We start from the raw sequence: 25,033 nt of genomic DNA on the forward strand, positions 1-25,033 counted from the left end.
CCCTTTGGCCGCTCCGTGCGGTAAATCGACACACCTACCAGCCATATGGCTGAGCCTTCTCGCCTCCTTTTGTCACAACATTTCCTTCCCAAGCCGTGAGAAAGCAGCGGAGGACACCCTCTGCCCCTCACGCCATGAATCCATGTCTATGGTGCTCGAAGGCTCTGTGAACCAACCGGCCGGCCGCGCCTAAGCAGCAGCACGGCCACAAGGTCCAAGCGCCACAGCGCAGCCTTTCCTTCCCGCCCTCGGAGGTGGAGGAGGAGGAGACGCCGCGCGCAAGCGCAGCCTCCTCTCCGACCTTCCTCGCAGCTTCGCGCTTTGCCAGGCGCCTCGCACACTGTTCCGTTCCGGCCGCCGTAGCCCCTGCTAGTGGAGCCCGTGCAGGCCTTCTGCCCCCTCCCTCCGCTGCTCCGAGAGGAAGAGAAAGGCAGGGACGGGACAGGAGTCGGATTACAAGATGGCGGCCGCGCCGCGGTGGTAGTCGCTGTTGCTGCTGGTCCCGTCGGGAAGGGAAGAAGGCGGCGGCGGGCCCGGGCGCCATGAAAAGCGGCGTGTTAAAGGCCTCCTGAGAGACTTCCCTAGTCCCTTTTCCCCGGCCGGACCGGGCCCCCACCATGTCGGACACCCGGCGGCGGGTGAAGGTCTACACACTCAACGAAGAGCGGCAATGGGACGACAGGGGCACCGGGCACGTCTCCTCCACCTACGTGGAACGGCTCAAGGGGATGTCTCTGCTCGTCCGGGCCGAATCGGACGGTGAGGAGGGGAAGGGTGGGTCATGGGGCCAGGCAGGCCTACCAGCTGTTGCCTGGCTGGCTGGGACAATAGAGCCCGGCAAGGGAGGGGAAATGGTCTCCGAGCCCGTGGGTCTCCCCAGGCAGAGTCGGGCCCCGGGCCCCCGCTCTGACTCCCACCCCTAAGCGGATGGGAAGGGAGACAGGCTTCCCCAGGGATGTGTTTAGACACTTTCTCTCACGCACGCGTACGTGCTTCTTCCCCCTCAAGAAAAGGTGCAAAATCCTGAGGAGTTGGTGGTAACCTTTCTCCTCCCCCCCCCCCAGAAGTTCAGACAGCTTCTCCCAAAGTAGCATCAGCAACCTCGTACATTGTGCTTTTCTTTCCTACCCAAAGAGCTTGTGAGATCATCAGATGGTTCTATCTATCTTCCAGTATATTTGTTAAAGTTACTAGCCTATCTGGCCACTCACGTTAGTTGGTGGAGCTGCGGGATAACCACATTTCAGACAGTTTCCTGATCTGGTCACCTGAAAGCATTATTTACTTACCATAGGTGATTGGGTGGGAGTAGCTTTTTAGAAGCCTGTTATGACACTGTAATTCTGTGCTTTTCTCTTTCCCAGGAAGTTTGCTTCCAGCCTTCCCACTTCTGTCCAGATACGAATTTATCTTGAGGATTTCCCTGTTGATTCCTCCACTTATAGAAAGTTTTTATTTTATTTACAGTTTGTGCTTAGGACAGAAATAATGCAAATGTAATACATATTTTATATGCTACTCTGTAAGTTCCAAAGATCACTACAGGAACATATTGCTTTCCCCAGCATCGGTCAGTTTTCTTGGATTAAACCAATGATTTCGGTTGTGAGACCCATTTCCAAACTTGCTGTACTTTTCAGCACCCACTTGTAAAGTAATTTTGTGTTACTTTTCCTCTCCCCAGCATTATATGCAGGAATCTCACATCTGTTAACGTTCAACAAAGTTATATATTATTTTTTGTTATTTTGAATCTGCAGTCTTACTGAGCAACATGGCTATTTTATGCATTGGCCAAACCTGCATTTTCTATGGGTCTCCTTATGTTACCTTTTTACAGGTTATTTTTCTTTCATGCCCTTACAGATCACCTCCCAAATAATCACAAGCCACATTTTGAGCCTCTAGGTTAAATTAACAATGAATCCTAAGCAAATTTATTAAATACATTGACTTTAACAGAATAATAAGAATGTCGCTGTTTAGAATTGCACTGTTCGTTTTTTCATATGCAAAACTATTACCTGTAGTGAGGAATGAGATTATTTCTGCTTCTCTCTTTTTAAAGAATCACTCCTTGTGCTGAGTGTTACAGAAGTAAGAAAATCTTGCTATTTTGTGTTTTATAGGAAACACTGTTTTTAAAAAGTCCTCAGGTTGTGAAAGTAGGAAAATACTAGAATTGGTGAGAAGGTCAATTCTCTCTTGGGGTGGAAAATTAATTTAAATGGTTTTCTGTTGCAGTATTTTTGTAGCAAGGGTTTAAACCTTCCTGTGTCATCTTGTTACCTTTACAGATCAGGAAAGCTGTTTTTAGAATAAAATGTATTGGCAACACTGCTAATGAACAGGTGTTAATGTGCTAAATAAACCTTGTGAGGGCTAGAAAAGCTAACTCAAGAGCGGTTGCCTCGCTACATGCACTGCTTAGACACACATATAGTACAGAGTTTATGTTTTCAGAGTTCAGTGTTTGGAAAGTAGCACAGCAAAGGTATTGTTGGCTACTACAGGAAGCTAAAAATATAAAGCTCTTACATGGATAAATTAATGTATATAACACTACTGATCAGAGATAGTAATCTGGTATTTTATTTTGAACATCTTCCAACTGTAATATTTTAGAATAGTGCTGCAGAAAAAGTGGGTGCGCTTTTATGTTTTGATCTCTCTTATTGATCTCTTTGATTTCTCATTAATTGTTTAACTTTTTAATAACTTACTGTGGTAGTCTATAACTGCTGTTGCATTCAGCATGTTCTAAACATTGCAGCTTCCCTAAAGTTTCTAATCTGGAGTTCTTGTCAACTTTTCAGGTTCACTCTTGTTGGAATCGAAGATAAATCCAAACACTGCGTATCAAAAGCAGCAGGCATGTACTAGCTTTTTGCTATGATTATGTATTGTCATAGTTGAACAAAGAACCAGAAACTTGTCATTTTCCTTGGTGGCCGAATATATCAACTAGAGTCATGTTTTATTTTTAGGCTTTTAAAGATTTGTCATATAGAAACGAATCACTTTTAAACATCTTATTAATCCATTTGATTTTTATTTAAAGTAATGGAGGGGTATGTGTGTGCAGTTTAAGGAACCTAAGCCTAAGGGTATATGTTTATTTTGCTTTATCTATTAATATTCAGAGGTCAAAAACTCTGGATCTGATATGTTCTCCATTGTAGTGAATCTCAGATCTTCCCATTTATGTATCTGTCACTTCATAAAAGCTACTGTGATCAAGTGGAATTCCTAGAATAAGAATAGTAGTCTTCACACTAATGGAAAGAAGCACCTTATCAATGGCTTTATTGCAGTAATATTCCTAGGAATGATCAATGATCAACTTATTCAGTGTTCTTTAAGTGAGAGGCCACTTAATGTTTTCACTTTGACCCCTCTAATCCTATTGGTCAGTGGGCTTAGAAAGTGCTGCTTAGAATAACGCTGTAAGAGTGATAAACATTTTGAGGAACATGGCCCAACTTTTCTAGCACTATCAAATCATTCTATGAACAAGACTAGGAAAAAGTATTCCTTAGTTTGATCATCATTCAGATATCAGGAAATTAAGGTCATTTTTGTATTCAGGAAGGTGGTAGAGGTTTGGAATCGGTGTTATACTAGGAAATACAGGGAGACCTGGAAGAAAATATGTAACTGAAGATTTACAAACTATCAGTTTTGGTTTATAATGCAAGGCTGAATACTGTAATTTAGGGACTGCTGTGGGCTTCAGTTTTGTGACCAGTTTTGCAGGAGGTGAATGTGCATCTATACTGGGGAATTGGGGAATTCAGTTGATTTCATTAGCATTATGGCTGACACCAGAATCTTGTCTTGTATTACAAGATCAGGACTGACATAAATATATCCGGAGTAGATTGTAGCAGTTTTTGAGAATGAAGCCAAAGTACACAGTTTTGATTGACTTGTTGCCTCTTTTGGTATTCGCTTATATATTTGAACATGGGACAGTGCACAGGAATAATTAATTCTGTGTTGTAAAGTTACAGGTTGAGCGACTCCTTGGCAGCTAACAGCTTTTAAAAAGCATTTTGATGTGTTCAAATCATACAAATTAAAATAGAAAATACTTTGTTGGACATCAACCTAGTTGTATACCATCATCATATGGTTGAAATGAAATAATTATTAAAGTCTTTCATTTTGAAATAGGATACATTGATTGTTTGGTCCGAAGCAGAAAATTATGACTTAGCTCTAAGTTTTCAAGAAAAAGCTGGCTGTGATGAGATCTGGGAAAAAATTTGTCAGGTAAGGTTTAAATTCTTACACTGTGTCAGTTCATATGAGACATTGTATAAATTCCACTTTAGGAATTTAAAAACAGACTAGTAGTCCATTTATTAACAGTTTATAGCAACGCAATGTGCATAATTTCTGAACACTAAAGAACTCCTTTATTCTTTTGCTTCATGGCTTGATATTCAATGTGTGCATAAGGTACAGTTCTATACATAGATAAAGGAGTTTTATCTGCACCCATACCAAATTGCTTGTTATATGGATTCAATTTCATCTATGTCTGTACCATAGTTTTGTTGTATAGCAAAGTACATTTTTGTCTAGAGTGAGATGCACCACAGTCTGTATGCGACAGCCCTGTGTAATTCACTGATTGAATTACATGTTCAGGGAAGTTGTTCATATACACAGCTTTCATGAGCAATGGGAAATTTTCTCCACTTTTTCCATAGTATCCATATTTACCATGAAAGTAGAATTTGAATCCATGCAACCTCATTTTGATCCAGGTTAGGTTGCAGAGTGCCAGAAGTCTATTCAGATCATCAAATGTATGTGCGTGCATGCTGATAAGACAACTGGTTTTATATTTATATATTTATCCTTTATATATATACCGCCCACAGTCACCAGTATACAATTCAGGATGAGTCAGCAATTGTTCATCTTTCCATTTTTAGGTTCAAGGTAAAGATCCTTCAGTGGAAGTCACACAGGACCTCATTGATGAATCTGAAGAAGAACGCTTTGAGGACATGCCTGAAACGAGTCATCTGATTGATCTGCCTACTTGTGAGCTCAACAAACTTGAAGAGATCGCTGATCTAGTTACCTCAGTTCTCTCATCACCCATCCGTAGAGAAAAGTTAGCCTTGGCTTTGGAAAACGAAGGCTACATTAAAAAATTGCTACAGCTTTTCCAGCTTTGTGAGAACCTAGAAAATACCGAAGGCTTACATCATTTGTATGAAATTATTCGAGGAATTTTGTTTCTCAATAAAGCAACTCTTTTTGAGGTGATGTTTTCAGATGAGTGCATTATGGATGTTGTGGGATGCCTTGAATATGACCCTGCGTTAGCTCAGCCAAAAAGGCACAGGGAATTCTTGACCAAAACAGCAAAGTTTAAAGAGGTCATACCTATTACAGACTCTGAACTAAGGCAAAAGATTCATCAGACTTACAGGGTACAGTACATTCAGGACATCATCTTGCCAACGCCATCTGTGTTTGAAGAGAATTTTCTTTCAACTCTCACTTCTTTCATTTTCTTTAATAAAGTGGAGATTGTCAGTATGCTACAGGTAAGTGAGTAGACTTTGAAAGAACTGAAGTTACCATTAATTATTGAGATTAACAATTATGTGTTTTTCCCTCTTGTGGCTTATTTGTATATGGCACTAAACTTTTTAACTTCATTTTGATGTTTTTCCCTAATGATCAGTACAGGCTGATTTTATTATTAGCTGTATTATCTTGGATATTTCACAAATATTGTCTGGTTCAAGAGGAATGCACATGTTATATCCATCTCTTCTCTCTCTCTCTCTCTCTCTCTCTCTTGCACACAAGGGTGAGTGGCTTTCAGCAGTGACCTTACTTATTGCAGGTAGCTAGCAGTTTTTATTCACAAGCAGCTGTTATGTATCCTACAGCAAACAAAGTGATATAAATGGTAACTATAGCAAATGCTGTCATTAGCTTTCTTGCACCTACAAACAACAATGTGAATGTGTTTGAATATTGTATGTTAAAATATGTATATGAGAAGGACATGGCTGTTCAGGTATCATTTAAAATTTTCTGCAAAGTATTGTCATCATATAGAAATCCAGTTCAGAAGTGAAATCACAGATGATAAACACCATTATGTCTACTGAAGATTTCTTTTAATATGTATTGCAGTCATGAAACCTCCTAGATACTAAAGGTTAAAAGGTGGTAGTAGTAGTAGTAATAATAAATAGAATAGCCTTTTTCATTATTAAACGCTTCTGTAAGCATACACTATTTTATATTGTATTAAGATAAGATTATTTCCTGAACTTATGCAAGTAAACCTCCCCATTACATGGCACAATTTTACCTCAAATACTTAATTCCTAAGCACCTAGGTGTAGAAAAACTCTTGTGTATTCTTTAGAAAATGGAGTGACAAGGAGGTCTGAGGGAGCCTTTAAGAAAGCCTTTGCTTAACTGTCACTTGCTTGGACAGTCTGAGCTTGCTTTCTGGTGTGTCTGCTCCTGAAGCTATTGCACTAACAGGCAGTGTTTAGGGAAACACTTCAGTCCCAAGTATTAGCTTGTGCCCCTCCATTCTCCCAGTGGTTATCCAGAGTAGCTTGCATCACTATCCACTCATTTATTCTCATAACAATCCTGTGAAGTAGGTTAAACTGAGAGAGTGACTGGCTCAAGGTCACTCATTTGAGCTTCCATGGCACAAGTGAGGATTTGAATCTTGGTCCTCCAGATGCTAATCTGACATTACGACTACACCAGGCTGGCTCTATTCTTGGCTTGAAGAGAATATTTTCAGACTGCAGAAGTCAGGATTTCACTGGGCTCCAGAATCTTTGAGCTGTAAATCTTGTGGCTGCTTTTTATGGTAGAACTGCTGCCACTATATGGCATTATTGGTCTAGTGATTTATCAACAAAGGTGGCTGAAGATGCCAGAGCAAAGGGGTATTTCAGTTGTGCTGAAGGCAAGTTACTGCAGTGTAACCTTTGAAGGACTCCTTGTGGCTGTTGAAGTGGCAAACAGTGCGTTGCCCAGTGGAGCTGTTATGTATGATGAAGAGCCAGATACATCTGAGCTTGTAGTCTTAAGGTGATTGTGGTGAATTTTCTGTTCATTAGTTTTTATTTACAAAGAAAACTAAATGCTGCTCCTTGGTCAGAAATGACCCTTGAAATGGCAATGCTCTTCTAGATTGGGGTGGTCAATTGTTGCCCACAGTGGAGTGGGGTTATTTCCCAGTGGTTAGAGAATCTGCTCTGCATGTAGAAGGATCCTGCATTTAGTCCCTGGTATTTCCACTTTAAGAAATTAGATATTGAAACTTTTACACCTAAGACCTTGGAGAGCAGCTGCCTGTCAGAGTAAACAGTAATGACCTTGAGAGAGCAGTGATCTGATGTAGTGCAAGGCAGCTTCATTCAAGAAAGGGTTGCAAATTCAAGTTGTTTGTTGGATCCATGCCCATCCTGGTTCAAAGAACTTAGCCAGGAGAAGTTGTCAGCAAACAAAGCCTAGAGAGCCACAGAAAGCATACTTTGCGGAATCCTTTGAGCTCCTTTAGTTTGACAGCACAGATGAAATGTTGATGATGTGACTCTGAACTGTCAGATTCTTAATTCATGTTACACTTCTCTGGAGTGTTCATACTTGGCAAGAAGGTCCCTCCTGGCATTGGTGGATGATTGCTCCTCGCCTCCCTGGGATCGTCTCTTTGGCATCCTGTTGTGTGAGATTTGAAGTAAAGTGTCATCAGTTTGCTGATGACATTGAACTATGTTTTTCCATTGCTTCTCTGTGTCTTAACACATAATGAGAGATTGAAGTAATAATGCTTGTTGACCATTCTGACGTGGAGATTCAAACACCAATCACTGATAAATCTAAGCCTTCTTTTGTCTCCTGGTTATTTCTTCTGTCTCTTGAACTTTGAGTAGTAGTAATGGCCAGGAATTCCTCCAAACCAGTTCCATTGGTGAAAAAACTTCTAGAATCTCTTTCATTTTAGACTGTTCAAGCCTCACTTGTGCCATTAAACTGAGGCCACCTTAGCATGGGATTTCTCAGGTTTTGTCTGCTAAAGTGCAGGTAATGAGAAACATGTTAGTTTACCACCTTACATAAATGGGTGATACAAAGTATAATCAGCACTGCTTTCTGGTTACTTCCTAGACATGATACATCTATCTTATTAAAACTTTAGATCATTTTAATATTAGTCTTGCAAGTATAAAAATACTTGTTCCACCTACATCCTGTTAGAACTTTGTAAATTGTCTGTATTATTTTATATATCAAGTTCATATATAAGGATGTAGAGAAAAGACCTTTGATGGTGTTTCCTGAGTTATAGAGCTCTCTCCCTTGCTCTGTAATGGTGCCCTCCTGAGTACATCTACTCAGTGGATCTTGCTCCCGGGAAAGTTCTCTTGTGACTTACTATAATTCTGTTATATTTGGGTTGGCATTTTAATGGTAGAGGCTAAATAGGTATTAGGTTTTGAACAGATAGTAGTCTTGCTTAAGTTATAAACTGTTTTGTGTCAATATTTAAAGTCGGATATTATATGTTCCAATTCATTCTGGTTCATTGGAATAGAGTAGGCTAAAAATGTGTACATAATGAGTCTTAGAAAGATAGAGTTAGGCCTTAAACCCTCCACCATTCTTCTCCTTGACCCCATGCCTTCCAGGAGCAAAACACATGGAGAAGATGTATCCAAAACTTCCCAACACCAGTGCTTTGGGAACTATTTACTCACCTTTTGATCTTTCTTGCTACTGCTGTGGCCCAATAAAATTTGTGTGTTTGGTTGCCTGCAGGGATCTAAATAGACCCATTTCAGATAAATTGGTATTGAGCAAATCTCTCTTATTCAACTAGAAGCTGAGTAGCAGTAAGTGAGAAAGAGCAATAATACATATGAGTAAGATCTTGCTCCAGAGAGCTATTTTGAAGTGAACCTAAGGTCTTGTTTATGCCAGTGGGCGTTTTTACTCCTTTGAATAACAGATCTCCCTCTCAAAAGTTTTTGCAAAAAGGTTTTACTAAAGTATATGCAGAAACAACCTACTAAGTAATCACTACTTATCATTTGGCTGGGACTAGTGCTGGTCCCTTTTCTTTCATGCAATGAATCCCCAGTGCTACATGAACTGCTCAAATATGAGAAACAAGTTACTATATTCTTTTTTATTATGTTATCATACTTCTGACCTCCTTAAATTGTGGCAATATATTCAGATCTTCACAATTTTGGTTTGTAAATTCTTGGGTACTTACATGCTCAAGCACTTCCACTTTTCTTTTCCTATTTTTTCCTATTTTTACTTTAAAATTAACCACTGTTTAAAGATGAACACTTCTTTTCATTACAGAAAAAAATATTGATTTGAGATTTGAGTGATTGGTGACTAACATAGAAATAGCAAACTGGGTGGCACTGTGGAGAAGTGAGAAAAGAACTAATTTTTGTGCCCTAACAGTAGAAAAATGAATAGAAACTATGACCGTTTTTTATCGTTTTACACTGAAGCCCATTTGTTTGTACATATAGCTAGCTGTAATCGTAACTTGTCAACATATGAAAATAATAACATATGCCTTGAAAATTGCCTCCTTGAAAAACAGTAATGTCAGTACTGTTGTCCCACGTGGGAGAGAACCTCAACTGTTATTGAGCTGAATGTCTATACAATGACTTCATGGTGGAATATGCCCTTCTAATGCATGTTATGAGAGTGGCAGCAAAATGACACAGGAACTCTTGTATGGAAGGGTACTTAGGAAGGCATTAATGTGTGAGTTATGGCAGTTTCCCGCAGTGATGCTTTTCTAAACCTTGGACTAATGTTTAAATGGTATGCAAACTCAGAGTAGGAAAGCATGAGACTGTGGGCCATTTTGGGAAAAGGTGGGAAGCAGGAAATGAATCTATGCCAAATTAATGTGTCAACTGTTTCCAAAGCCTGCTTCACCTGCACTTTGGCTTAGTGTAGCTAAACTGTCTTATGGGTAGTTGAACACTTTGCAGTTTTTGGGGGCATTGGTAAACGGTAGCATAAATTCTTTGCAAAGTTGAACTAATGACTCATCACTCAAAATGTTGGCAAAATGTGGTATTGAAAGAACTAGAGGGACTCAGCTGCATTTCTCGGTCATAGTTAAATCTTAGGAATTACAGACAGAAGATATGGGTCTCTTGCACTGTGCCTACAACATGCTCAAAAAAGAACTGACAGTTTTGTAGTGTCTGTTCATGGTTGGACTCTTAGCAAGGTTCGTACTTGATGCTGGACAGCTAGCAAGAGATTTAAGATGACATGGTTCCGCAATTTTAAAATCAAACTATGCCAGCTGAGAATTCATCTTTCATTACTAAAATGGATAACTGTTTAAAAGTAAGAGTTCCTAAATTCCTTAAAGTTAAAAATGTATTTCTTCAGTGGGAGATAGGTGGAGATTTTTCAGCTGCATTAATGAGTGACATTCTATTTTATTGCTAACGCTATTCAAAGTGGAGGGTGAATAGCATGTAACCCATTTTTCAGATTGATATGTAAGACATTTGTATATGTGGGTAGAGTGCTGGCGCCATCACCTGGAACTATCTGCCCTCTGTGCATTGTCCTTGGGACTCACTTTCTTTTTAACTTAAGCTCTCCACATGTGGTTTTATTTTGCAATCTTGTTTGAGTTGCTTTAAAAATGTTTGTCAGTGGTTTTAAGAGAACGATGGCTTCTTTCCGCCCCATCACATGTTTAGTTTTCTTTAGATGTTGGCAGTATAAAAATGCTCAAGCATATGTTTCAGTGCTGTAACTCTTACAATGGTGAAGAGGTCTGTCTCGTATACTAATTACAATTATCAGTTTTCTTAAAACATTGTCAGAGTATTAATGTAAGGAAGTTGTTTGGAATGTACACATGTAACAGAAATTCATTACTGAAATTGGGAGTGCTGTCATTGAATTTCTTATGTCTGGGAGGTGTACATGTCTAGTATGAGTCATGTCTTCAGATCGGTAACTTTCCGTAATCTCAGCATGTCACTTGCCCATACAAAGATGCTTAACCAGAGGATCTGTTATTGTAGATTATCTTGGCACATGTAGAGTATCAACAGTACCATAGAGACTAGCTAGTGATTGCTTGTGGGCAGCTCTGGTCTTTCCACTTGACAACTCTGACCATTTCCCCTTCTCCTTTCCTCATGTTTCTTAAAAGTGAAATGTGAGAAAGGCACAGTAAAAAGTGGAATTTCTGTTCTCAGAGAAAGGTGAAAGCATAGGCACTACTTTTCTGAAAGAACAGGATATATGGGCCAAGTATCCAACGTAGTACAGAACCAGGTTTGTCTGTGCCCTAATGACTTTGAGAATAGGTTTCCTAGTTATGACACAATCTGTAACAATTATTGTATCCTACAGGAAGATGAAAAGTTCTTGTCTGAAGTTTTTGCACAGCTAACTGATGATGCTACTGACGATGACAAAAGGCGCGAGCTGGTAAGTCTGGGTTGGGGGATTCAGTGAAAGAATCTATGCTGTGTCCCTCCAGCTCTTCTGGTATTGTTTCTGTTCATTTTTAAGGAACATTTGCTGGCACAGCAATTTCAAAGGGTCTGTGTGTGAAGCTAGATTACACAATGTAATTAAACCAGAGTACCCCAAATTTAAGCATGGTTTAATATGTATAGAAAACTTTGCCTGTTCTTCAATAGATAAACTAGTAATCTAGTATCTGAGGGACCGCTTTTCTCCCTATGCCCCCTGCAGAGTTCTGCGCTTTGTGGGTACTAATAAATTGGTGAACCCTGGCCCATGTGAAGTGTGCCTAGCCTCGACCAGGGCCAGGCCCTTTTTGGTCCTTCTGGAATGAGCTCCCAGATGAGCTGAAGGCCTTGTTGGAGTTATCACAGTTCCATAGGACTTGCAAGACAGAGCTCTTCCACCAGGCATTTTGTTGAGGCTAGGGCAGGGGGAGATCCTTGGGTCCCCCCTCCTCTCTTGAAGTTGTGGTCATCTTAGACATAGTTCATCTTCCATCATCCCACTTTGTAGCATGGGGTTTTGTGATGAGGAGGTTCATGGATCCTGAGTTGACTGTCAGGGAGGAGAACTGTTAGTGATTAAATCACTATCGCTATGCTGTTTTGTACTAGCTTTTAAATAAGGGGTTTATTGTTTTATAGTACTGTGTTCTATTAATAATATATAAATATAATATATATATATATATTATATAATATATAAATAATAATATTTATTATTATATTTGTAGACCGCTGCTCCCAGCTTGCCATCTTGCAGCAACTAACAATAAAACATACAGTAAAATACAACATACAGTACAAAATACAATCTATAAACCCCCAGAGCCCTAACCCCAATCCCTCCCCAATATCTTTGGTCATTTTATGTCTTTGTAATATATTTTAGTTTTAATGATGTCTTGATGCTCTTTTTGGTTGGCTTTAATGGTTTTAAAATATAACGATATCACATATGTTTTAGTTTGTTAACTGCCTTGGTGACCCTTGTGATGGCAGAAAGGCAGGATATAAAATAATAAAATACTAGCAGCTGCTTAGATATTGTATTTTCATTGTTTTCCTAGCCAGTGAGTGTGCTTTCCTGATCCATATTTTTTAATCTCAGTGTTTTTTCTATCCTCTGTTAGTACTGTAGCCTTATTCACTCAAAATCTTATATCGCAAATTATTAGAACAATTACATTCTACCACATTTGTTACACTTCATAGGATATCACTACATTAAGAGTATAAATGTTTAAATTGTTCATGATGTAGTATTTCAGAAGCTATTAATGTTAGTCCTATCATCATCTTACCTCTTGTGGAAAAATGGGGGAAAACAAGAGAAAATAAAGGTATCTTCAGTGGTACTGCCTCTCTCACCTGAAAAATTGGTTGTTTCAAGTAAAACTACCTGTCATGGTGGTCCTGATCAGGCAGAAAGGCAGGATAAATTTTGTAAATAAAGATTTTTAGCTGTGTCCTGTTTCTTATTATGTTACTTTTCATACCTTACAGGTTAACTTCTTCAAGGAGTTCTGTGCATTTTCTCAGACGCTGCAACCTCAGAATAGAGATACTTTTTTCAAAACTTTGGCAAAGTTAGGAATTCTTCCTGCTCTTGAAATTGTAATGGTAAGTCAACTGTAAGCTAAATGTGAATTGCAGCTGTGGGATTTTTGCTTTGTTTGAATGTTTTGTGAGATGTTTATGACTGTAAAGAACCTTCCGTAAACCTCTGATAATTGGGAATGTTTATCTAAAATATTGGCTGCAGTGAGCTTCCATACTATCTGGTGTTTTTGAAAGAAATCAGAACTAGAAACATGCATATTTCTGAAAGACAGCAGTACATCTGGAAGTATAGCCATCTGAGAATGAAAAATAAACTTGCAGAATTGTAACAAATCTGTGTATAATTATAATAAATGTGTATATATCTTAGCCTTTAATATGAGCTATGGTATGTGTACATCAGCTGTTTGAATTGTTATCCAGAAATGCATTATCTAGAGCATATATAGCATGAGAAATAAGAGGCCTGGTAGGAAGTTAAAATTGCTTTTTTTTACTGTAATAGCAGGAAGTGTCATTTCCTGTCTCTTGCATCAAATGAGAAGAAATTTAAAAGATTTGATTCTGTGAGCCACAAGCTTCAGTAAACTCACAGAGCTAGACATTTCCCCACCTTGGCAGCTCGTGAAATGCTTGGGGCTTGATAGAGCATTGTGGACAAAACACTGAGCGCAGGGACAAGGGCAGCAGCAAGGGAAAGAATAGTCCTCACAGTTCGTAGTTTGTAGGATTCAGCCTTCTTCTGGCTTTGTCATCACAGGATTGGCCCAATATGCTTGCAGTAGTTTCATAGTTTTCTAAAAAAAAATGAACCACTGGGCCATGTAATCCGATATCCAGGGCATGAAGGTACAAATGCCTCTTGTTATTCCCCACCAGCAGCACTGGCATTCAGAAGCCTCTGAACATGGAGGTTCTGTTTCATTGCAGCTAAAGGCCATCAGTTGCTCTTACCCAACATGAATTTCTCTAAATCCCCCTTAAAGCCAGTAGAACTAGTAACCATCCCTATATGCCATTGCAGTGAATTCCATGAATTAAGAGAGAAGTCATACTTCCCATTGTCTGTCTTGATTCAGTTGCCCATCAGCTTTATTGGGTGTCATTGAGTTATAGTATTATGGGAGAAGGGATGAATTTTTCTAACCACTTCCTCTACCATGTATATAGTTCTAGAGACTTCTGTCATGCCTTTGCCTGTTCGTTTTCACTAAACTTAAAAGCACAAAACTCTAGCTTTTCCTTGTAGGTAGGGTATTCCTACCCTTTGATCATTTTTCTTGCCCCTTTTTGAGATACAGTGAGCAGAACTGAATACATTGTTTCAAATATCTTTGTATTACAATATTGAACATTCCTTGTGGATCCACAGTGTTTCCTAAACTTTCCATCTTGACAGCTGTCCATGTACTACTGTCCATGTTTCCTGTTTAACAAGTGCCTAATTCATGAGAGGACTCACCGTCTTTTTCCTTGACTGTGAAGATTAATCAGGAGTTGTTCATGAGGGACTTTGTCAAAAACTTTTATTAACAGTTTCCATCAATTTATTTGAAATAAACACTGGTTAATCATTCTGTAACTACATGTATCAGGATCCCTGCTTTAAAGTTAGTGGTATATTTTTGACCTAACAGCCTACTGGAAGGAAGTAAAATAGCACATTTTTTGTTAAGAAAGGAAGAGTATTTTGCATATCAATTGTTTAGGAATCCCTGGGTATGTGCCATCTGTACCCAGTGATTCATTAGGTTTTAATTTGTGCATTAGCCCTAGAACTTGACCTTTCATCTTTTTTGTTGTGACTCAGTTCTTCTTACAACTTTCCCCAAAACAGCAACTCAGTGTGGTAATTGCTTCATGTTTTCCCCAGCAATAACTGTTGCATATAGTTAATTCAATGTCTTTGCAATCTCCTTGTCTTCCTTAAGCAGTTCTTTCATGCCTTTGTTATTCAAGGGCCCTGCAAGCACCCTGAGCCAGTTTCCTGCTTCTGATGTATTTAAATAGATTCTCACCTTATTATTTTAGCAATATGCACCTCATTCTCATTTTTCTTGCTTTATCATCAACTCGTGCCAGAGCCTGTGTTGCTTTCTTGTTCACCTTTGTTTTCACAAGATTTTTAAATCTAAGCCATGTCTCATTTTATAGTTTCCCTAGCTGGTTAAAACCATGCTGCATCCTTGTAGATATGGAGCTACCATTCCTAATTTGTGGCATACATCCCCCCCCCCATCCAGCAGCAGCCAGCCATGCCACATTCCTCTGCATTACAGGGGGTCCTCTGAAGTCCCCAAAAGTGACTTCTATAAAGGCCGCAATAGGCTTCTAACTGCAATAGGCTGCAGCAGGAAAGAGGAAGCGGAAAAGGAACCAACATTCCAGCTGTTCTGCAGATCCAGCACCATTGGTGTTCTCTCCCCCCCCCCCCCTATATTTGGTATCTGCTATATCTGAAATCTCTCATTTTCTCCAACTTGATTTTATTTTCATTTCAGGGCATGGATGATTTGCAGGTTAGAGCTGCTGCTACAGATATATTTTCTTATCTGGTAGAATTCAGTCCATCCATGGTCCGGGAATTTGTGATGCAAGAAGCCCAACAGAGTGATGACGTAAGATAGACATGCTGATATATGTTTTCATTTGAAAGAGCCGTTTTCTCCAGTAGATATGAGAGTATGTCTAAGACATTTTCTGGAGAGAACATGTTTACACATATATTCTGATTTGGAGTGTCATAAGAAATTGTTTGGTATTACAGTAAGGATAATGTAACTGGCAGGGAAAACAGGGCTGCTAATGTCCAGATCACATACTTATATGATCTGGATAGCCAGGCAAGCCTGATCCTGTCAGATCTAAGAAGCTAAGCAGGGTTGGTACAGGCTAGCCCTTGGAAGGGTGATCGAGGAATACCAGGGTCATGATCCAGGGACAGGCAACGGCAAACCACCTCCAAACATCTTTTGCCTAGCAGCTAGACAATCTTAGGATCTCCTGGCTATATTTTGTACATGCTATATGATAAATAAGTACTTATATGAAGATGGAGTTATGGTTTTACTTTTAGAACCTTTGTGTTAGCTTTCTGCTAGGACATGCCATTAATGGTGACAACAGGAATAAAATTATTACTTCATCTAGGGCAGGTTTTCTCAATCAGGGTTTCATGAAACCTTGGGGCTTCTTGATGGCCCTGGAAGGGTTTTCTGAAGATGGGGAAGCTAATTAATTTAATATATTTTTAAATTAATTAAATGTTTAATGGGTAATATGACCATATACATGGTCATGTTGACCCACCCCTCCCTCCCAAAGTGGCCAATGATGGGCCTGAAGGGTGGGGGAATGGGAGGGGCACCAGTTGGGCGTGTACACAGCTATGCTTCCCAACCATATTCTGCACGATGGTGGCACTTCTGGGGTTTCTCGAAGCCTGAAGAATGTTTCAGGCTGATGTAGGATAATAACAGAAAAACCAACAAAGAGCTGTCTCACTTTGGACTTCTTCACAGAGAAACACAAAGCAAGATTTTCCAATACCCAAGAGATGTTTAAGAAATATTTGCTGGCTGAGAATTCTGCCTAGCATATAATAACCAATACGATTATATTGCAGAACTAGAACCAGCCATAACAGATTAAAGTGGTATTTACCCCATGTTGAATTTTTTGGGAGGGAGGGGGGATTATGTACAACTCTGTGTCTGTGTATTGACCTCTGATCTTCCTCAGTATGGTCGAGATGTGTTAAGTCTGAACCTGATGGCATTAAGGGTATACATGCTGAGATCCTTTATCCGTGCCCTATATTAAACATTTTAAGTTCCAATAACAAATTGTTTATCTACATACGGTTCTGTCCCTAACCTTCATGGTTCTCACCTATTTTCTGGGTTGGGTTTTTGTTCCCCCTTGATGTTATTTGTTGTCTACATTCTCAGAGGCCTGAGGTAGACATTCCATCACACGCTAGAAAATCTCTACCAAATGGCATTGCAGTGGCTCAGTGGTGATGGAGAAATTAGTTTTGCTGCCATTGTCACCACTTAATAGTTGCAGTAATGGGCTCTCACTTGTGTTCAGTCACATTCACAATTTGCACCCCCTGCTCTTTCTGTCCAGTTCTTTAATCACCCTAAGCTCCTCAGTGATCCAAAGGGATTGTGGGCTCCATAGGAAGGGAGCTTCTGACCACTAATGGAGGAGCATTTTTATACTGCTCACTTTAACCTGGGGATAAAATCCTAGATCTTTTCCAGGGCCTTAAAAAGTGATACTTGGCAATTAGAAATCAAATGCAACTCTAAGCTCATCTTGTGCAAGGGTCTCACATCAATTGTATGTCTGAAATCTGAGTTGTATACACATATAAACATAGATGTATAAATAAAGTAGTCTCTTCTGAGTGCTGTTTGTGGTGCTAACAGCAGTGTCATGGGGAGGAGAGTCTGAAGATAATTTTGCATAGTTGGTGGGTGGTAGAGGGTTAATGGTTGAGGACCACTGGCCTAATTTGTCTTGCTTTTGTTACAGGATATTCTCCTCATAAATGTAGTAATTGAGCAAATGATCTGTGACACTGACCCCGAGCTTGGTGGTGCTGTTCAGTTAATGGGGCTCTTGCGTACACTAATCGATCCTGAGAACATGTTGGCCACAGCTAATGTAAGAAAATGGAAAGGGGTAAAGAAACTTTACTGTCTAAGAAACACATTAAGTAAAATCTACCTGTCTTTTGAAACTCTTTTGTAACTTTTGTGCATAATGCACAGTGTTCTTGCATTATAGGCAAAGACTCTTTGATTTTTTTCTCTTTAAATCCATCACTCATCCATGAAATAGCATGATATAGATGTGTTTAATGTATTTGTGTTATTTTTTTTAAATATGTAGCAGTATAGTAAATTCATGCTGCATCCAAACATTGCCTTCAAACTGTAATCTTCATCAGATTAGCCCACCAAGTGGTTGATTTAGCCTTCCGGTGGGTACCCTGTTATTCCCACACATGCTAAATGTATTGTCTGAATGATGAATTCTGCAACCACAGCTACTGTTAGAAATGTCTGCTGCCAAGAGAATTTAATAGGGGTGTGCAAAGGGGGGTGGGTGGGTATATTTTTCAGTTCATGTCTAGTTGATTTGGAAAAAAATGTTATGTCTGAAAAATCTCAGATCCTAAAATCAGGATATTTTGGAAATTCAGAATATTTAGGGATTCAATAGACCTGATAGAAAAATACCAATTAAAAAATGCTGCCAACCCAACTTTGAAGCTGACTTGGCTACTCTTGTGGTGTAGTTTAAACGGGCCTCAGAATTTGCATGTGGCCAAGAGAGGTCTCCCTGCTGCACATAGGCCTGGCTGGGAGTTCTCAGCTCCTGCCACCCTGGCCAAATGCTGGATGGGCTTCTCTTTAAATCAAGCTGCAAGAGGAGGCATCCACAGCTGACATATTGCTCTCAGGCACTGCCACCCCAGGCAATCCTCAGTTTAAACTGAGCTGTAAGAGGAGCTGACCCCAGGCGAGGCAGCACAGAGCTCTCAGTTCTGCCACCCCAGCTGATCTTCGATATAGCTGAATATACCTGAATAAAAGCTGGAAAAATTCAGCTTTATTTGGGCTCAGCTATGCTGGCAGTGGTTCAGATTCTCTGATCTGTATTTGTTGTAAATAATAGCCCAAAAAAACCAATAAGGTACTTTAGGATTATTTTTCCAGCTTGGTTTATCTTGAATGCTCACTCAGAATTGAGAGGCGTTCTCTGTAATATCATGTAAATGTGGGCTTCCATGGATTCTGGATGTAAGTGCCAGGTAACCTTGGCCATGAGCTTATGTACATGAACTTTTGCTGCTCTCAGAAATCTAAGGGAGTTGATATACTGACAGTGAAAGTGCTTCAGGTAAAATACAGTGGATTGTGTTCAGCATTTAGTTTTTACCAGCAGAGGTAAAAACGTATTGTGTCTGATGAAAGTGTTGTTTTTTGGCTGGTACCTTAAATGTGGCTCTTCCTGGGGTCCTGTGATTCCTGGAGCATGGTGGAAAGTTCCATTCCACTAATGAAGCAGAGTTTACTGTTCATCTGGTACGACTCATTAAAACTTTGCATTCCAGTATGGCATAGTGAATAGCATTTAGGGTTTGCTACATTTCAGGCTAAGAACCTCACCAAGTGGCTACTGGAACAAATTAAGGACATGTTGTATTTTCCCTTTGTGGTAGTGCATGAGATAATGTAAATAAACCCGGCACATATGCATGCAAAACCTACTAGCCATTTAAATCAGTAGCTATTTCAGCAGGAATGGTTCCTTTCATCTCTAAGTAGACATTTTGCAGGCATTGAAAACAAACTCATTTTTTAAATCTCTCAGAATAAGCTGCATGACTTTCAATATTTAGTATCTCTTTGTTTCAGAAAACCGAGAAAAGTGAATTTCTCAATTTCTTCTACAACCATTGTATGCATGTTCTGACAGCTCCACTTCTGGCAAATACGTCTGAGGATAAGAGTGATAAAGGTAAGGTTAAACTCTAAGCAGGCTTTTTTTTGCTTGTCTACTATGCTTTAGGTGTTCACTTGCTAGAGTAATATATTTTATTGTGCTGCTGGAATTCATGCTTATGAGTGCCAAGACCACAGACATTCTCATGCCCAGATCGTTGATCAAAAAGGCTGAAGCATGTAGAGTGCAAATGTGTACTCAGCAACAGATTACTTGTAAAAATCTGGTCAGGAATTTACACAACATAGGTGGTGGTGGAAAGCGCTGCCAAATGGCATATGCCTTATGTGACCCCGCCATGGGGTTTTCATGGGAAGAAACATTCAGAGATGGTTTGCCATTGCCAACCGCTGTGCAGCAACTCTGGACACTCTTGATGATCTTCCATTCAAATACTAACTATGGCCACCCTTGCTTAGCTTCTGGGATCTGATGAAGTCTGGCTTGCCTTGAACCATCCAGGTCAATTTTCACTTGGTCACATGCTATGGTTCTCTTCAGGAATAAACCTGTGTCTTTATGACCAGCCCAAGTCATCCAGCTGGCTGCATGTGGAGGAGTGGGGAGAAATTTCTGTGCTGGACTTCATAATTTAAATAGGACAGGACCTCTCTGAGCATGAACAGAGTGCTGTTTCCTTGTGAATGTGTAGCCATGACCAGCCCTTAACATGCCAGGAATAGGCAGGGGGCCGGGGGATTTTTTTTTGGGGGGGGGGAAGGGTTTTTATTTAAAGACATAATTCCTATATAAGATTTTTTTCATGGAAAAGAATCCCTGTAGTTGAATGAATTGGGTCCTCAGCTGGCAAATGGAGCTCATTCACCCAGCAGCTTTTTGAGGCGATAACATTTGACATCCTTGATTATGGGGCTGACTGGTATATCTGCTGTCATGTGGCTTGTTTTCACATGTATATAATGACTGTGCATAATTGGATTGGAAATTCAAGCAAATTTGGCCACCTGATGCTGTAGCCCAGAAACGGTAGATGAGGTTTAATCCAGACATGTACATGCATTGTTAGCCTTGAAATAGAATATGTGTGTCTTCTTCCAGCCCTAATATTTTGCTACAGTAATTAAACTGGCGACTTATGGTGATTAAATCATCTGTTTTATTTATTTGTTTTTTGTAAGACACAGTAGTTGGAAGCAACAAGAATAATACAATTTGCCCAGGTAAGTGGATACCCTCTATACAGTTCCTATTCAGTTTTTTAAAACTTAGTTTGAAATGCTGTGTGTAGTTATAAGAGCCTTTCTGAAAACGTAGATTGATATCTGTGTACTGCTGAGTCTTACACACACACTTGCACAAAAAGTTGTTCTAGTAGTATTTGATATAGCAACACAATTGTGTAGTGTGCCTTCAACTGGAATTAAATAAAAGTCCATCCTTTTTATTCAAATTGGGTAAATGAAACTCTTCTTACTATTCTGTTGAGAAATATTATTGCTCACATAAGCACTAACTTTAGCTCAACAGTATTAGTTGTAGTGAAAAGTTGTCTAAGTCTTCTCAGTTGATACATGGTAACATCTAGACTGCAAAATTATATTTGCCATTTATTTTGTCAGTTTCCTTACAGCAGTGGTCCCCAACCCCTGGGCTGCGGCCCGGTGCCAGGCCACGGCGGCCTCAGCACCGGGCGGCGGCTCTCTCTCTCTGCCCCCCCCCCGCAGCGAGAAGCTCGCCAAGACGCGAGCAAATCGGCCGCCGAAGCGGCTGAATAGCTTGCGGCCCGGCAAGCTTCTTGCTTTGGGGGGGGGAGAGGGAGCCGCAGCTGCTGGCATGCAGGAGTCGCAAACGTGCATGTGCAGCAGTTCTGCGCGGGCCCGTTTGCGCCCTGCCGGACACAAACACGCATGCACGGCAAGTCCAAGCATGAGCGTTTGCGCCAGGGCTACTGCGCGTGCGCGGGGTCCCAGGTCGCTCTCTCCCCTCCACCCCATGGCACGGGAAAGTTGCAGATCGCTGCCTTACAGAATCAAGGGTACTGCAGTACAGTGAGGTGCTGAGAATTCCATGGTGGAGATTTTTGGTCGCCCTCACAGAACTATATTTCTTAGCGTTCTTTTGTGCAACGCAATGACTGTTAAAAGTGTGTGTGTTTAAGTTTGTGCCATGGGTATGCCTTAAGGCTCCTTGTTGAGTTATTCCTGCTGCACCTAATGCAAGCCATGGGTGCATGTACCATTGTACCACCTAATGCAGAATCCTATTCAATACCTGAAGCTGCCTTATAGTGAATCACACCATTGGTCTATCAAGGTCAGTATTCTGTGCTCAGACTGCCAGTGGCTTCCCTGGGTCTCAGGGAAAAATTAGGGTTGGGCGCTTTGGCACTGGCTGCTTCAGGCTGGAACGGCTGCTTTGGCAGCCAAAGCACCCAACCCTTGCAGAGATCTTTCTAGTCACTTAATACCTAATCCTTTTACCAGGAGGTGCTAAGGATTGAACCCATGGCCATCTACATGTTCTACAACCAAGCCATAGCTGCTCCTTGGTAGGGAGGTGCCCCTAATTTTCACAGGTGACGAGAGGGCACTGAATTCTGTAGTGAGAGTGGCAACCAAAAAAGTTTTGCGGAGTGTGTGTGTGTATGAGCTTTGGTGAGAAGCTAAGTGCCAGCTGGATTTGACATAATGCAGGAACAGTTCCACAATTGGGTCAAAGCAATGGAGTGCTGCTATAGGGAGGGGAGAATTGGGTCCCTGGTCATCTCAGGAGATACCACACTTGATTCCAACAGCAGAGTGCCAGTTTAGAGGACCAAATTAGAAGACTTTGTAAGATCCATGTTGTAACTCAAGGAACTGAAGATCTTGTAGACCAGGTTAGATTTCCGTATGGAGATATTGCATGAGTGGCAATGTTCAGCAAAGTGTTCGTAGCACTCTGAAACAGGAGGTGACACCTTACATGTGCATTTCACACATCCCAAAGCACTGAAGAGGCAGCTTTTTAACTTTTTCAGAACATAGGACAAAGAGCAGTTTGTGTAGAATCAGTTGTGTTGGGGCCAGCTTTTTAGAAGCACATGCTTTTCACAAATTCTTATATCAGACCTGGGATCTCAGCTCATATTTGAAATTTCTTCTTCAAGGCAAAGGGTTGTATGAGTTTCATATGCTTGACAGAAGGAAGACCCAGTAGGCTAATGTTCTGTGTAACAGATGTGATGAATGCAGAAGAGGCTTCTTCATACCTGATTTGATCTGTATTATTTTGCAGACAACTATCAAACTGCACAGCTGCTTGCCTTAATTTTGGAACTACTTACTTTTTGTGTGGAACATCACACCTATCACATCAAGAACTATATTATGAACAAGGATTTGCTAAGAAGAGTTTTGGTCTTGATGAACTCTAAACACACCTTTTTGGCACTGTGTAAGTAGCTATATAAGTAGTATACACAAACACGCACCCCTTCTAATAAAATTTGTGGTAGTGCTCTTGAAGTTGTTTCTATCCATAATGAACAAACAAGTTGGAACTCTTATACATTCAAGTTTTTGAGAGTGCCTGCAGGGGATGGGAACAGTAGTCTATGCTGAATATAGGTTCTTTTGCATCTGTGCTTCCATTTAACCTTAAAAATGTTTTTCCTGCCCTCAAAAATGTGTGAGTTATACGTGATCAAGTTCAGTCTCTATTGAATTTGCTGTGGGACCACAGCACATATGGTGTCAATTCCCTATAATTTCAGTGTGGCTCTTCCGAGGCATTTTGTATTCCACTTTTGCTTTTGCCAGCACAAGTTCCGCATATCCATGTTCAGAATGCAGACTACCTGTGCAAGATGCGAAATGTGCCTTTGAGAATTTCAGAGGACCTGAAAAACGCTTGTTAATATTGTAGGTGCTCTTCGTTTCATGAGGAGGATAATTGGCCTAAAGGATGAATTTTATAACCGTTATATCACCAAAGGAAACTTGTTTGAGCCAGTCATAAATGCTCTTTTGGATAATGGGACTAGGTACAATCTGCTGAATTCAGCAGTCATTGAACTATTTGAATTCATCAGAGTGGTAAGTTATGTTTTCCCAATTTTATCTCCTAGCAACACTTTTTAGGCATACATGAGCTTAAGTATTATGACGAAATGTATAATGTATAATGATCTTCAGATCATTAGGAGCATATAAAATTTTAGCCAAATTGAAGCATATCGAGAAACAGTTTGAAGGTGGTATTATTTATTTAGAAAATGTCTAGGTTGCCTCTCCATAAAACCTGCCTAGGACAGTTTATTTAAGTAGAATGTATGGAAGGGACTGTGTATTAGGTTTATACGTGCCCATTCTCTGTCTTCCCTGCCTTCTGGGAATCGCCAGATATTGGGTGGATTCAGAAGGAATTCTAAATCCAGATGAATGTTGTTGCTTTCTACTCAGGAAGAGATGAATATGAATTCAGTCTTGCTGAATTCTCATGCCCTATTTTGGAAGTGGTATCCATCAGATCTTTTTCAGTGTCTTGTCTAGTATTCTTTCTGTGCAGGATGTCTAGATAAAGCACAGGAGGTCACTTTATAAGGGATAGGTCCGTAGACCCTCACAGGGTTTGTTTGTTTTGTCCATATTATCTTTCTGTATTATATCATTTTTTCTGTATTTTGGCATGTCATGCCTTAAACAGTATAATCCTTATCCTACTGCAGCGTTAGCTAGAGTTCTCTGATGTCTGCTTGTTTTATATTCTGTAATATTCCTTAAACCTTAGCCAGAAAGCCAAAAAATAAAGCTTACAAAATAAATATTGGTGATAACATTTATCCTAGAATATGACTGGTTGAGCTATTTAGAATAAAAAAGAGTATTTCTCTCATCTGCTGGAAAAAAAGTTGTGTTAGTCATTGAAATCTTGACATGTCTGCTGTTGTATATTTATATTTCAACACTGCTAGATACCCCAAGAAAGCAATCTCTCCAACAGCAAAATAGTGTGGATATTTTGAGGATCACATGGTTATAGCCAGAGTCCAGATGGTTTTTGGTTGTCTTTGTGAATAGATTCCTCCTTCCTATGATATCATGGCTAACTTGCAGAAGTATTTATACTGATAATGTGGGGTATAAATGTGTTTAATATCTACAGGAAAAAAATGCCTGTTCAGTGCAGGAGGAAAAGAGCTGGTTTCTCTTTGAATTTTGAGCTTTTTTCAGGATATATTATCAAACTCAATATGAGCTTGTTTTGCACTAATGCTTGTGATGTTCAGTACATTGTGCTCATAGCAGCTGTTTGCCTACAAGTGTCTTGTTTATAGTCCAGATGTATCCATGTCTGTAGCCCCTTGAACAAACACCTCAATAAGGAAAGAGGACATTCAGTTACAATAGATAAATCAGAGTTAATAAATTAATGTTTCCAGTTGTGTTAAA

The 25,033-nt window shown here is 40.0% G+C and overlaps 1 protein-coding gene across 4 annotated transcripts in view; it reads left to right on the forward strand.

Annotated features, from left to right (window-relative positions):
- Nucleotides 1–342: 342 nt before the first annotated feature.
- Nucleotides 343–25,033, forward strand: part of PPP4R3B (protein phosphatase 4 regulatory subunit 3B) — a 30,583-nt gene continuing 5,892 nt past the window's right edge. Inside the window, exons 1-12 of one of the 4 annotated variants that reach the window (XM_077333698.1) lie at nt 343–759; nt 2,817–2,872; nt 4,177–4,275; nt 4,947–5,570; nt 11,437–11,514; nt 13,062–13,178; nt 15,620–15,736; nt 17,661–17,810; nt 19,553–19,655; nt 20,786–20,821; nt 22,878–23,036; nt 23,508–23,677. In XM_077333698.1, coding sequence (XP_077189813.1) covers nt 618–759; nt 2,817–2,872; nt 4,177–4,275; nt 4,947–5,570; nt 11,437–11,514; nt 13,062–13,178; nt 15,620–15,736; nt 17,661–17,810; nt 19,553–19,655; nt 20,786–20,821; nt 22,878–23,036; nt 23,508–23,677 — 1,851 coding nt within the window. In that variant the 5' untranslated portion in view covers nt 343–617. Of the gene's footprint in view, nt 760–2,816; nt 2,873–4,176; nt 4,276–4,946; nt 5,571–11,436; nt 11,515–13,061; nt 13,179–15,619; nt 15,737–17,660; nt 17,811–19,552; nt 19,656–20,779; nt 20,822–22,877; nt 23,037–23,507; nt 23,678–25,033 lie in introns of all 4 variants that reach the window. The other 3 variants (XM_077333688.1, XM_077333715.1, XM_077333705.1) reach the window with 3 other exon arrangements.

This window comes from Paroedura picta, chromosome 1 (assembly GCF_049243985.1).
Source record: "Paroedura picta isolate Pp20150507F chromosome 1, Ppicta_v3.0, whole genome shotgun sequence".
Lineage (NCBI taxonomy): Eukaryota > Metazoa > Chordata > Lepidosauria > Squamata > Gekkonidae > Paroedura > Paroedura picta.